This window comes from Hibiscus syriacus, unplaced genomic scaffold (assembly GCF_006381635.1).
Source record: "Hibiscus syriacus cultivar Baekdansim isolate YM2019G1 unplaced genomic scaffold, ASM638163v2 tig00111996_pilon, whole genome shotgun sequence".
Classification (NCBI taxonomy): domain Eukaryota; kingdom Viridiplantae; phylum Streptophyta; class Magnoliopsida; order Malvales; family Malvaceae; genus Hibiscus; species Hibiscus syriacus.
The window spans coordinates 1,926,648-1,939,743 of NW_024063233.1; the positions used below are offsets into that span (position 1 = coordinate 1,926,648).

Sequence of the window (13,096 nt, forward strand, 5' to 3'; positions counted from 1 at the left end):
TAGAAGAAGACATCATTTCAGCTGGGGAGCTGCACCATTAACATCATAATTTAGAATAGTTCAAATATGGGTCAAGTCAAATTTTCATAAATCGTACCTTTTCACGAAAAGGTGCCTTTCCCGGAGATGACTTTTCACAAGGAGTTGCCAAAACACTCATCATCATACAACTCACCTATGGTCAGCTCGCCTCCAGCTCATTCACATTAGAACTAGCTCAATCATGAAGGGTTACCTTTCAACCATTGTGACCTTTCATGAAAGTTACTATCCATTGAAGAGCCATGACATATAGGTGCACGTTGGTGAAGAGTTTTCATTAAATGGAAGCCTAAATCTTGAAGAGGTATGAGACATGCATCATGACCATTCGGCCAGCCCCCGCATGCCATGTATAAGGAGTTTTGGCACCAACATGAACCAACATCTCACAATTCGGTAAGATTCCATGCATGTGTTAGCCAAATAATTAAGTCCCTTTGTGAAGATATAGACGAAACAACATGAAGACCAAGGGACTTTTTCATTCATCTTAATAGTTATGCATTTTTATTAAGACATGTACCTTGCCATATGGGCACATATCTATTTAGCCAACCCTCTACAAGAGAGATTGAGTGGTAAAATGCAAATTGAGTGAGTGAAATCAAATGGGAATTGATAAAAGCCATGATATATTCCCGAGTGTAAACACGAGTGTTGAGTGGAGTGACCTATCAATTTTATTTGGAGTGAAGATAGTGAGGTTTTGTGAGTGTGTGGTAAGGTTTTTTTCTTTATTATTATTACTAACAATGTCTCAAAGTTCTTCTCGAGAAAAAGAAAGTCAACCAAACTTACAAATGCATACACTCATTTGCGAAATAATGTGAATATTTCGTGAAGAATTTGATGCACTTCATGAAAAGATGAATCAACGGCAAGGTCCACCACAAGTTCGAAACAATGGTGCTCTTAGGAGAAAATAACTTCTCCAAGAAGATGACATTCTAGACAATTATGATGAGGAAGAATAAGCAAGGTTACAATGACCCATGTAAGCTAATATTAATGACAACATGAGTAACATAAAGATTAAAATTCCTGCATTTCAAGGAAAAACTGATCTAGAAGCCTATCTTGAATGGGAAAACAAGGTGAAACATGTTTTTAGTTGCCACAACTTTTCAGAATTAAAGAAAGCAAGATTGGCAGCCATGAAATTCATAGATTATGCTTTGATATGGTGGGATCAAGTTACTATAAGTAGAAGAAGGAATGGGGAAAAACCAATCTAAACTTGGCATAAAATGAAAGGTATAATGCGAAAAAGTTTCATTCTTGTTCATTATCACCAAGATTTGTTTCAGAAATTACAGAATCTCTGACAAGGCCATAGGAGTGTGGAGGACTACAATAAAGAAATAAAAGTGGAAATGATTCGAGTCAACATTGAGAAGGATTGTGAAGAAACCATGGCTAGGTTTCTTACATGACTTAATCCAGAAATTTCTAACACTTTAGAGTTACCATTATATTGAAATAGATGAAATGGTACAAATGGCGATAAAGATAGAAAGGCAATTACGGAGAAGGCATACATCAACAAGTGAACAAAGACAACAACCGAGGAAAAGAAACAACTGAACGCTCAAGGGACATTCAGTGCTTTAAATATCTTGGGAGAGGGCATGTCTCTACCCAATGCTCCAACCGAAATACAATGCTTCTACTTGGGAATGGTGATATAGAGTTCAAGCCTGAAAAGAAGATGCACAAGAAGATGCCAATAAAGAAGAAGATATTGAGGCTCTCATTGAAGATGAAATCCTGGTAATTAAGAGAAGTTGTAGTAAAAAAGTGACGGAGGACAATCCACAAAGAGAGGAAATGTTGGTATCCTATTATCTAAAGAAATGCCTTTAGAAAGATATCTTTTCAAAAAGAAATGTCTTGAAGAAGTTCCTATTGGGGAGATAACTCTTGATAACGAAACAACTATTGGATGGAATTACATTAGAGAGAAGTCACCTTTCGATTTGAGGACAAATCGCTTAAAAGAAGGTGGGATGATGTGACCCAAATCAACACCATATTCATCATTGCATCTTCAACCTTCCACAAGATTAAAGGGGGATTTCTATAACTCATTCTTATTTTGCATTATGGTCATGATATATTTATTATATTTTCTTTCTTATGGCATTGATATCTTTATATATATATTACATATATAGCTATGAAAATAATATTTCTCTCATGATTGTATGATGCATGAAATTATTATTATAACTATAGTCCACATCATTATATTATATACATTGTTGTTTTATAATATTTCATATACTTAACTTAATTTCTTTATCCTTGAATGAAGGTACATTCGGCCAAGCCCATGGGAGCTAATTTGAACTAAATGATGAAGGCTAAAGCTATGAGACTCATATAGGAACACTCAAGAGAGCATACGGAACAATTGGTGAAAAGTTGTCCGGTGGCAAGTGAACTCATATCTGGATTGAGCTAAAGATTTAAGCTAGAAGATGACATCATTTTAGCTGGGGAGCTGCACCATTAACATCATAATTTAGAATAGTTCAAATATGGGTCAAGTTAAATTTTCATAAATCGTACCTTTTCACGATGAGGTGCCTTTCTCAGAGATGACTTTTCACAAGGAGCTGCCAAAACACTCATCATCATACAACTCACCTATGGTCAGCTCACCTCCAGCTCATTCACATTAGAACTATCTCAATCATGAAGGGTTACCTTTCAACCATTGTGACCTTTCATGAAAATTACTGTCCATTGAAGAGCCATGCCATCTAGGTGCACGCTGGTGAAGAGTTTTCATTAAAAGGAAACCTAAATCTTGAAGAGTTATGAGACATGCATCATGACCATTCGACCAACCCCCGAACGCCATGTATAAGGAGTTTTGGCACCAATATGAACCAACATCTCACTATTCGGTCAATGAAGGTTCCATTCATGTGTTAGCCAAATAATTAAGTCCCTTTGTGAAGATATAGACGAAACAACATGAAGACCAAGGGACTTTTTCATTCATCTTAATAGTTATGCATTTTTATTAAGACATGTACCTCACCATATGTGCACATATCTATTCAGCCAACCCTCTACAAGAGAGATTGAGTGGTAAAAGACAAATTGAGTGAGTGAAATCAAAAGGGGAATTGACAAAAGCCATGATATATTTCCGAGTGTAAACACGAGTGTTGAGTGGAGTGACCTATCAAATTTATTTGGAGTAAAGATAGTGAGGTTTTGTGAGTGTATGGTAAGGTTTTTTTCTTTATTATTATTACTAACAATGTCTCAAAGTTCTTCTCGAGAAAATCCAAGTTAACCAAACTTACAAATGCTTACACTCATTTACGAAATGATGTGAATATTTCTTGAAGAATTTGATGCACTTCATGAAACGATGAACCAACGGCAAGGTCCACCACAAGTTCGAAACAATGGTGCTCTTAGGAGAAAACAACTTCTCCAAGAAGATGACATTCTAGACAATTATGATGAGGAAGAACAAGCAACGTTACAATGACCCATGCAAGCTAATGTTGATAACAACATGAGTAACATAAAGATTAAAATTCCTTCATTTCAAGGAAAAACTGATCTAGAAGCCTATCTTGAATGGGAAAACAAGGTGGAACATGTTTTTAGTTGCCATAACTATTCAAAATTAAAGAAAGAAAGATTGGCAGCCATGAAATTCATAGATTATGCTTTGATATGGTGGGATCAAGTTACTATAAGTAGAAGAAGGAATGGGGAAAGACCAATCTCAACTTGGCATAAAATGAAAGGTATAATGCAAAAAAGTTTCATTCCTGTTCATTATCACCAAGATTTGTTTCAGAAATTGCAGAATCTCTGACAAGGCCATAGGTGTGTGAAGGACTACAATAAATAAATGGAAGTGGAAATGATCCGAGTCAACATTGAGAAGGATCATGAAGCAACCATGGATAGTTTTCTTACATGACTTAATCCAGAAATGTCTAACACTTTAGAGTTACCATTACATTGAAATAGATGAAATGGTGCAAATGGCGATAAAGATAGAAAGGCAATTACGGAGAGGGCATACATCTCGTAATGTTATGCCTATACCTACAAAATGGGGACAAAATAATTTGAAGAAATCCACTTCTACTCCTAGCAAAGAGAAAGTTGATTCTTCTAAAGCTCAACAAGTGAACAAAGACAACAACCGAGGAAAACAAACAACTGAACGCTCAAGGGACATTCAGTGCTTTAAATATCTTGGGAGAGGGCATGTCTCTACACAATGCCCCAACCGAAATACAATGCTTCTACTTGGGAATGGTGACATAGAGTTCGAGCCTGAAGAAGAAGATGCACAAGAATATGCCAATAAAGTAGCATAAATTTAGGCTCCAGTTCAAGGAGAAATCCTGGTAATTAAGAGAAGTTGTAGTACAAAAGTGAAGAAGGACAATGCACAAAGAAAAAATATTTTTCACACCCAATGCATGTGAATGAGAAGTTATATTTCATGATCATAGATTATGAATGTTGTACCAATGTAGCTAGCACAATCATGGTGGAAAAGCTTGGGTTAAAAGCCATGAAGCATCCGAGTCCATATATGTTACAATGGCTTAACGAATGAGGAGAAATCAACGTTATCAGGTGATAGTTCCCTTTTCAATTGGAAAATACAAGGATGAGGTTATGACAATATGACAAAAGAAATCTCCATGATTGTTTCACCAACCAATACTCGTTCAACCATGGAGGAAAGAATATTGTCCTTACTCCTTTAACGTCGAGACAAGTTCAGAGTGATCAATTCAAGATGAAACAAAGCATTGAAACTATGAGGAAAGGGAATGCGTCATCAAGCAAGGAAGAAATAAATCAGAAAATAAGTACCTATTCATCTAAGTACTTGATCCGAGAGTTTTTAGTGTCGAGATGCAAGATTCAAGACACTTATTCTAACCATGAAACTATATAATTTTTCTTTGATTAGCAGGAAAATCTAAAAGGCACAATTTGTCAAATGGAGAAACCAAGAGACGTGATCCATGTAAGTTAAAAGACTTATCGCTTCAATTACCAAAGGTTGTGACTCTTCAATCAATGGACATGACTCTTAGAGAACCAAAGAATGTGTCTTTTGGAGTTCCAAAAGTTATGATCGTTCAAAGCAACATATCTTGTGATTCAAAAGACATAACTCTTGGCCATCCAAAAGATGTGAATAGGAATTATACCTTTAACTTACTAATGATTAATAATTCCCTTACTTATGAGAGTTTCCATTCTTTTCATGACATGAACATTCACAACTTTTATTCAAATGACATGACTTATGAAAAGAATCTTTTCAAAAATGTAACTGTTGGTATGATACTATACAAAGAAATGCCTTCAGAAAGATATATTTTCAAAAAAGAATGTTTTGAACAAGTGCCTGTTGGGAAGATAACTCTTGATAACGAAACAACAACTATTGGATAGAAGGACATTAAGGAGAAATCATCTTTCGATTTGAGAACAAGTCGCTTAAAAGAAAAAGGATGACGTGACCCAAATCAGCACCATATTCATCCTTGCATCTCCAACCTTTCACAAGATTAAAATGGGGATTTTCTATAACTCATTCTTATTTTACATTATGGTCATGATATATATATATATATATATATATATATATATATATATATATATATATATATATTATATTTTCTTTGTTATGACATTTATATCTTTATATATATATATATTACATATATAGCTATAAAAATAATATCTCTCATGAATATGTGATGCATGAAGTTATTATTATAACTATAGTACACATCATTATATTATATACATTGTTATTTTATAATATTTCATATGCTTAACTTAATTTCTTTATCCTTGAATGAAGGTACATTCAGCCTCGCCAATGGGAGCTAATTTGAGCTAAATTATGAAGGCTAAAGCTAGGAGACTCATATAGGAACACTCAAGAGAGCATAAGGAACAATTGGTGAAAAGTTGTCCGGTGACAAGTGAGCTCATAGCTGGATTGAGATGAAAATTTGAGCTAGAAGATGACATCATTTCAGCTGGGGAGCTGCACCATTAACATCACCATTCAGAATACTTCAAATATGGTCAAGTTAAATTTTCATAAATCGTACCTTTTCGCAACAATGTGTCTTTCCCAGAGATAACTTTTCACAAGGAGCTGCCAAAACACTCATCATCATACAACTCACCTATGGTCAGCTCACCTCCAGCTCATTCATATTAGAACTAGCTCAATCATGAAGGATTACTTTTCAACCATTGTGACCTTTCATGAAAGTTACTGTCCATTGAAGAGCCATGACATCTAGGTGCACGTTGGTGAAGAGTTTTCATTAAAATGAGGCCTAAATCTCGAAGAGGTATGATACAAGAATCATGACCATTCGGCCAGCCCCTACACGCCATGCACAAGGAGTTTTGGCGCTAATATGAACCAATATCTCACCATTCAGCCAAGGAAGGTTCCATGCATATGTTAGCCGAATAATTAATTCCTTTGTGAAGAGATAACCAAACCAACATGAAGACCAAGGGACTTGTTCATTCATCCTAATAGTTATGCATTTTCATTAAGACATGTACCTTGCCGAATGGGCACATATCTATTCAGCCAACCCTCTATACTACTATAAAAAGAGAGGCTTAATTCATCTGTAAACCCTTTTGATATAAAACTTATTTTGTGAGAAATCTCTCTTCAAGTTCTTTTAAGAACTATATCGATTAAGCAAGTATAATTCTTTATACTTGTGGCGTCACTTCTTTCACTTGATACTTATAATTCCTAGTTTCCAAAACTAGTAGTTTAAGTCCTAAACACCACCCCTTATTCGAGTTTGCAAAGTCAGGGGCTATACTCTCTATAGTATAGTTTCTTCTTTAACTTGTCTAAGATACTTTCTATTTCCATCCACCATATTCATTATCTTTCACTTAAACATCTAGCCATCCTCATAATCCTTCATTGCCATCCAAACCATTACTTCAAGGCCATCTTCAATAACATCTTTTTGAAGGTTACTATTGCCATACTTCTTTTCGCAACAACTCTAATTATTTCTTCATATTTAATTCATTTCATTTTCTATTTATTTCCATCATCATTTTCATTACTAATCCATATTATTATCCTTATTATTTTGCAGCCATACTTATTGAATCTGGAGTAATGTTTGCTACCATTTCCTAGATTGGGAAAACAATATGGGCTATCTATCATCTTCTTCATTGAGGGCGTAGATAGGCTTACATCAAATCAGAATCAAAACCTTTCAACATCAGAAGCTCAATGGTCCTTGTGGATTGACAATTTCTTCTCTATACTACGTTTTTAGCTTATTTATCTGAGAAAAATGCTTATTTATTTGTCAATATACGAAGCTTGTCATATTCTCATGGTGATGTCCTTAGTTGAGGACTAAGGGAAGCATAAGACTCTTATTATAGTGATAGAACAATTGAACTTTAAGTAGGTAGCACTTTATTATGATCATGCATGTACCTATTACTTATCAGCATATATACTAGCATGCTTATGTTTAAGAGACTCATAGCGCTGCTCTAGATTAACGATTACATTACTGATCTTTGTAAGCTCAACGTTTGGATGTTTCCAGTCTTAGATTAGTAGATTGAGTCATTCAAGGAGAATTATCATAGCAGGACTTCCACCATCTCTTATAAAGTACTATACTATAACTTTTATTGGGTATGTGTATTCATAGAACCCTACTTATGTATTTGGATTTGTAAGCTTTTAGTTGCATTATTTTTTTTAAAACTATATGTCACGAAGCTCCGGTTTGTAAGAGTATTTTTTATAACGGTTATGGTTGTCTATTTTGAAAAATATATCATGGTTTAAATGGAAATGGAAAAGGTTTTTAAATTTAGTGGTTGCCTCAGTAATCCAATATGGCACTTTAGGCCCCATCAGATTTAGAGTGTTACATACAAAATTAAGAGATCATTGGTTAAAGTAAAATGAGAAATAGTTAAGTGGTCATTGATATAGTTTGCCCAAATTTGAATTCACATAAAATAAAAGGCTTAATGGAAAAATAAGTGTCGAGACTATACCCAAAGTTAAATTTAAGTGCTTAAGGAATTTTTCGTTAAAAATAGGTGTAATGTTTCCCGTTACACTTTTAGATGTCCAAAGTTTTTTATTTACACTTTTAAGTACCTACGGAGTAAAGACCGTTAAAAATCGTTAAGTGACACGTGTCATGATTATATTTTGACTTAATACAAAATTAAGTGTTCAAAATATAACACAAGTTAACTTTAGGTGCCTAAAGATTTTTTTTGTTAAAAATGAGTGCATAATGTTTTCTCTATTCACTTTTAAGTGCCTATGTAGTAACAACCGTTAAAAACTTACTAAGTGACACATGTCATGTTTATATTCTTTTAAAAAATTTATTTTCGAAAGATAAAGTTGATAAGATTAATTTAAAGCTTTATAACTCTAAAATCTCACATTTCAACCAAAATACCAATTGTCATCGACAATTGACAGTTGCCTTCACCATCGTTAAACGAACACTCACCTGTCGTTGAGTCTTCATTGTTGACTATCCCTCTTGTCGTTGTGTCAATCTCCTTAAATCCATAAATCTGGACTTAAATCCTTAAACCTAATATCCTAATCCCTAACCCCAAGTTTATCATTATCAACCTAAGTTAACTTTAGGGATTTATAAGGACGATAGAGTGGTTTTGAATGCAATTGATGAGGAGGATTTTTTTTGCACAGACGAGAGTGGGAACGATTTTTTTCTTAAAAAATATTTTAATAAATAAAATTTAAAAATATATATAATCATGAAATGTGTTAGAAAGTGGTCAAATTTAACGGACGTTACTACATATGCACAAAAAAGTGTAATATCGGAAGTGTTATACACCTAAAGTTAACATAGAATATAGTTTGGACACTTCCTTTTGTATTAAGCCAAAATATAAATATGACATATATCACTTAACAAGTTTTTTAACGACCGTTATTGCGTAGATACCTAAAAGTGTTAAAAAACATTATGCACCTAAAAAATATAACAAAAAAATATTAAACACTTAATTTTATTTTAAGCTGAAATAAAATAACATAAATATCATTAATTATTAGATCGATTAATTTGGTAATAACTTCTTATTTAAAGTAGTGAGGTGGGCAACCGGCCCCAAACAAACTCTTTCCTTAAAATACAAACTAAAGCAGCTCAGCTGTAGTCCTAAAGGTATTGTTTATTACTAGTTTGTTAGAGCTTTTATTTAATTTTGCTTTTAAATATGATTAGAAAAATACCAACAAAACCAAGAATTAATAGTATACATCTTTCACTTTGATTATCTTAACTAGGTAATTTAAGTTTTAAAACGGTTTTAGTCGTTCTTCCTAGGTTTAAAAGGGTTGCAAGCACTTTCAGAAGAAAAAAGGATCAAACATTCTTTGTCTTTTGGGTGTGGGTTTTTTTATATACCTGGGTAATATGCATAGATCTGGAGCAACGATGGCGTGGAACGTGTTCAGGTTTTGTACGGCTCTGAGGGGTCTGGGCTCGATCATGATCCTCTTGGTTTTAGGGGTTGTGGGTCTCACTTACTACTCTGTCGTTTTGGCCGTTTATGGCCCTGCTTTGTTCGACGGCGGCCTTGATTCCCTTGCTGCACTTGTCGTTTTGATCTTGTTTCATTGTCTGGTAAGTGTCCCAAATTTTTCTTTATTGGGTTTTAGAATTGCGCCTCTGTTTAAATAGATTAACATTTTATGTCTCGTTCTGTTTCTGCAATTTCACTGAAAGTCAGCTGCTATGAAATTACATTCAACTAAGTAAAGGGTCGTTTTTTTCCTAAATGATTAACGTGGTTCTGAAAATGTTAAAGCTTGAAATTTGTGTTTGCTCACTCATTAGTTAAGGTTGAGCTTTCAGGATCTCAAATTTTGTCCCTTTTTATCCTAATGTTATGAATCCTTGAAATTTCTATATTTATTGCTGTTTCTTACATATTAGAGAACAAATCCGATCAATGTAAGCTTAAAAAAATTAAAATACTGGATTGATAAATGTAAGGTGAAAACTGACGTTAAATATGTAAATTATCTGTTATTCTGCAGCTGGCAATGCTGTTATGGAGTTACTTTTCTGTTATTTTCACTGATCCGGGTAGCATACCGGCTAACTGGAGGCTAGATTCGGATGAGGAGAGAGGGGAGACTGACCCTTTGAATGGTTCAGAGTTCTCCACTTTGCACGAAAACCCTTCGAATAAAAGAATTAGATATTGTCGGAAGTGCAACCAGCTGAAACCACCTCGCTGCCATCATTGTTCTGTTTGTGCGTTTTTCTTGCACTGAAGTTGCCGTTTCTTTCTCTTCATGTGCTAATAATGTTGCCATCATCGATTTCATTGTTTCAGGTGGACAGTGTGTGCTAAAGATGGACCATCATTGCGTGTGGGTTGTCAATTGTGTCGGTGCATTAAATTACAAATATTTCCTTCTTTTCTTGGTATGTTTGCTTTATTTTTCGAATTAGTTTCTTATACATGTTATGACCCCTAGGTCCTGCTTTCTTTATTCTTTACTTCAAGAACTTATGGAAGCATAACACGAGTCACGGAGTGTTTCTGTCCGCTGACATATTCCTATTTGCGTGGATTATAGTAATATAACTAATTATGGAATCTATGAGATGTTGATGGAGCCTGTTTTCTTAGCATTTCTTTTGACTATGATTTTAAACCTCAATGCAGTTTTACACATTCCTCGAGACGAGTCTTGTGACTTTGGGTTTATTGCCTCAACTCATTGCATTCTTTAGTGATGTGGAAATTCCGGGAACTCCTGGAACCTTGGCTACCACTTTCCTTGCCTTTGGTATGGCCTTATCAGACTGCTCTTCTGATCTTTCTTTATTTTAGTGACCATGCAGTATGTACAAATGTATGACTATGTTCTGCTGTGGCAGTTTTGAATCTGGCATTTGCATTGAGTGTCTTGGGCTTTTTGATCATGCACATATCTTTGGTGGCTGCTAATACAACAACTATTGAGGTATTTAGCTTGATCTCAAATTTTAGTTTCATGTCATGATATTTGATGTTTCGAGCACTAGTCTTTATTATTACTTTAACATTGATTTGAAGAGTGATGCTCAACTTCATATGTATGGGTATTTTGACCCCTCTTCTTGTTCAGTAGAGGTATGAAAAGAAATAGTTAATGTTCCAACAAACTCAATACCATAATACCAATGTAGAATAAATGATTTTTTTTGGATAACCGGATTATGTGTTGTATTCCCCCCAGAATCCAGTATAAATGGACTCAAATGTACCAGCGAAATCTGTTGTTGTGTGTGTGACAGGCTTATGAGAAGAAAACCGCTCCAAAATGGCGTTATGACCTTGGTCGGAAGAAAAATTTCGAACAGGTTACTGCTTTTGCTGTACATTTTCTGTATCCATTTTTAAAGAGCATCAGTTTACTCATGGTTTGGTGTTTGTCTGAATACAGGTGTTTGGAACAGACCAGCGATACTGGTTCATTCCAGCTTATTCAGACGAGGATTTACGACGAATGCCAGCACTTCAGGGCCTCGAATATCCATCAAAGCCTGATTTTGATTCACAGGAGTTCTAAAAGGAAATTTGGAGAATTTTTATTAGTATATCAACGGGGAAGGCTGGTGCATCGCTCCTCTTGCCTTGTATTCTAACAGGATATTACACTGCGGCCGGTGTCGGCGGCGAATCGCTCATTCCTCTGGCATCTTCATGTAGGAATATCATGGAAAGCAGCATTGCATAGGGTTGTGAAAATGGTGGTGGGAACTGGCAAGTTGAGTTTCAATTTTATGTAATGACTTCTGATTATATTTTCGAAACCCCAATGTAACATTTCATGTTGTGAGATTAAATTAGTTATTGTAGATTTCTGATACAACCAAGAATGATGTGACAATTATCCATCCAGACATTATAGTTATCTTTATTGATGTGATCATCTCATTAATGTTTATTGCATGATGACTTTAAAATATAACCGGTTAATATAAAATCAAAAATGGGTAAAAATCAAATGTTATCGAAAAATTTATCATTAGTGTAACTTTTTATAGTAAATTAAATAATGTTTTAGGTTGAAATAGAAAATATTATGTTTCTTTATATCAATTTAAATAAATTGCATAATTATTTTGATTGCATCGTAAAAATTTACTGTCAAGACATTTTCGATTGTAATTAAAATTATTATCAATTGTTTAATTTTTTTATAGTAGACAAAAAACATTTTAAGTCAAAACTCGTAATGTGTTCTCAGTAGAAATCGAATTTATTATCACTTGTGTAATATAGATTAAGATCCACTGTAAATTAACCTTAAATTAGACTGTCGCACAATATAACTACAGTTTATTGCCGGAGTATTTCTTTGATTGATATTTTTCATCAAGCAATATAAATATTTCCATAATGTGAAAATCATCAAGTGGCGTTTTTATGGTTTGCCTTATCTCAATGAAATCCATTCATATATCAAGATTGGTAACTTTTTTTACCAATCTCTCTTTTGGATAAATGACCCAAATGTTTTTCATAATGAACATAATTTTATTAAGCATACTACCTTCAATCCCAATAATATTGTAAGTAAGTATTCTAAAAATATATATCATTAAATTTTGATTCATATAAACCATTAATAGGTTTCCTAGAACCAAAAAATAATGTTATTCTTAAATAAATTGTAACAACTATGTCCAAACGCAACATTAAACTTAGAAACATCAAGTTTGTATCAAAATGAATCAATTCATTATATCGGGTAGTACCAGTAGAATAAAACCATCAAGAATCAGTGAGAACTTCAATCAAGTTTGATTTGAAACATATAGAATCATAAGATTTACCTTTCATTTTGAATCAAGCTTTGAGCTTATGATAATCCTTTTTATGGTGTCGCAAAGAAGTGACGCTTATCCTTTGTTAGTTATTTTTTAGGGTCAACTATACAATTGATCACCTA

At 34.0% G+C, this 13,096-nt stretch overlaps 1 protein-coding gene across 1 annotated transcript; it reads left to right on the plus strand.

The window, feature by feature from the left end:
• The first annotated feature begins 9,479 nt into the window (after positions 1-9,479).
• On the plus strand, positions 9,480-11,957 carry LOC120174010 (probable protein S-acyltransferase 14). The gene is made up of 7 exons (XM_039181009.1): positions 9,480-9,767; positions 10,184-10,403; positions 10,486-10,577; positions 10,822-10,945; positions 11,037-11,122; positions 11,436-11,501; positions 11,585-11,957. The coding sequence occupies exons 1-7, from the start codon at positions 9,558-9,560 to the stop codon at positions 11,708-11,710; spliced, it is 924 nt and encodes a 307-aa protein (XP_039036940.1). The 5' UTR covers positions 9,480-9,557; the 3' UTR covers positions 11,711-11,957.
• The last annotated feature ends 1,139 nt before the right edge of the window (positions 11,958-13,096 follow it).

Excerpts from the sequence above, each read along its gene's own strand:
- LOC120174010 (XM_039181009.1), top strand. The coding sequence starts at position 9,558 with ATGCATAGATCTGGAGCAACGATGGCGTGGAACGTGTTCAGGTTTTGT. Across the intron at positions 10,404-10,485 it reads CTGCCATCATTGTTCTGTTT|GTGGACAGTGTGTGCTAAAG; the intron begins GTGCGTTTTTCT and ends TCATTGTTTCAG. Across the intron at positions 10,578-10,821 it reads AATATTTCCTTCTTTTCTTG|TTTTACACATTCCTCGAGAC; the intron begins GTATGTTTGCTT and ends ACCTCAATGCAG.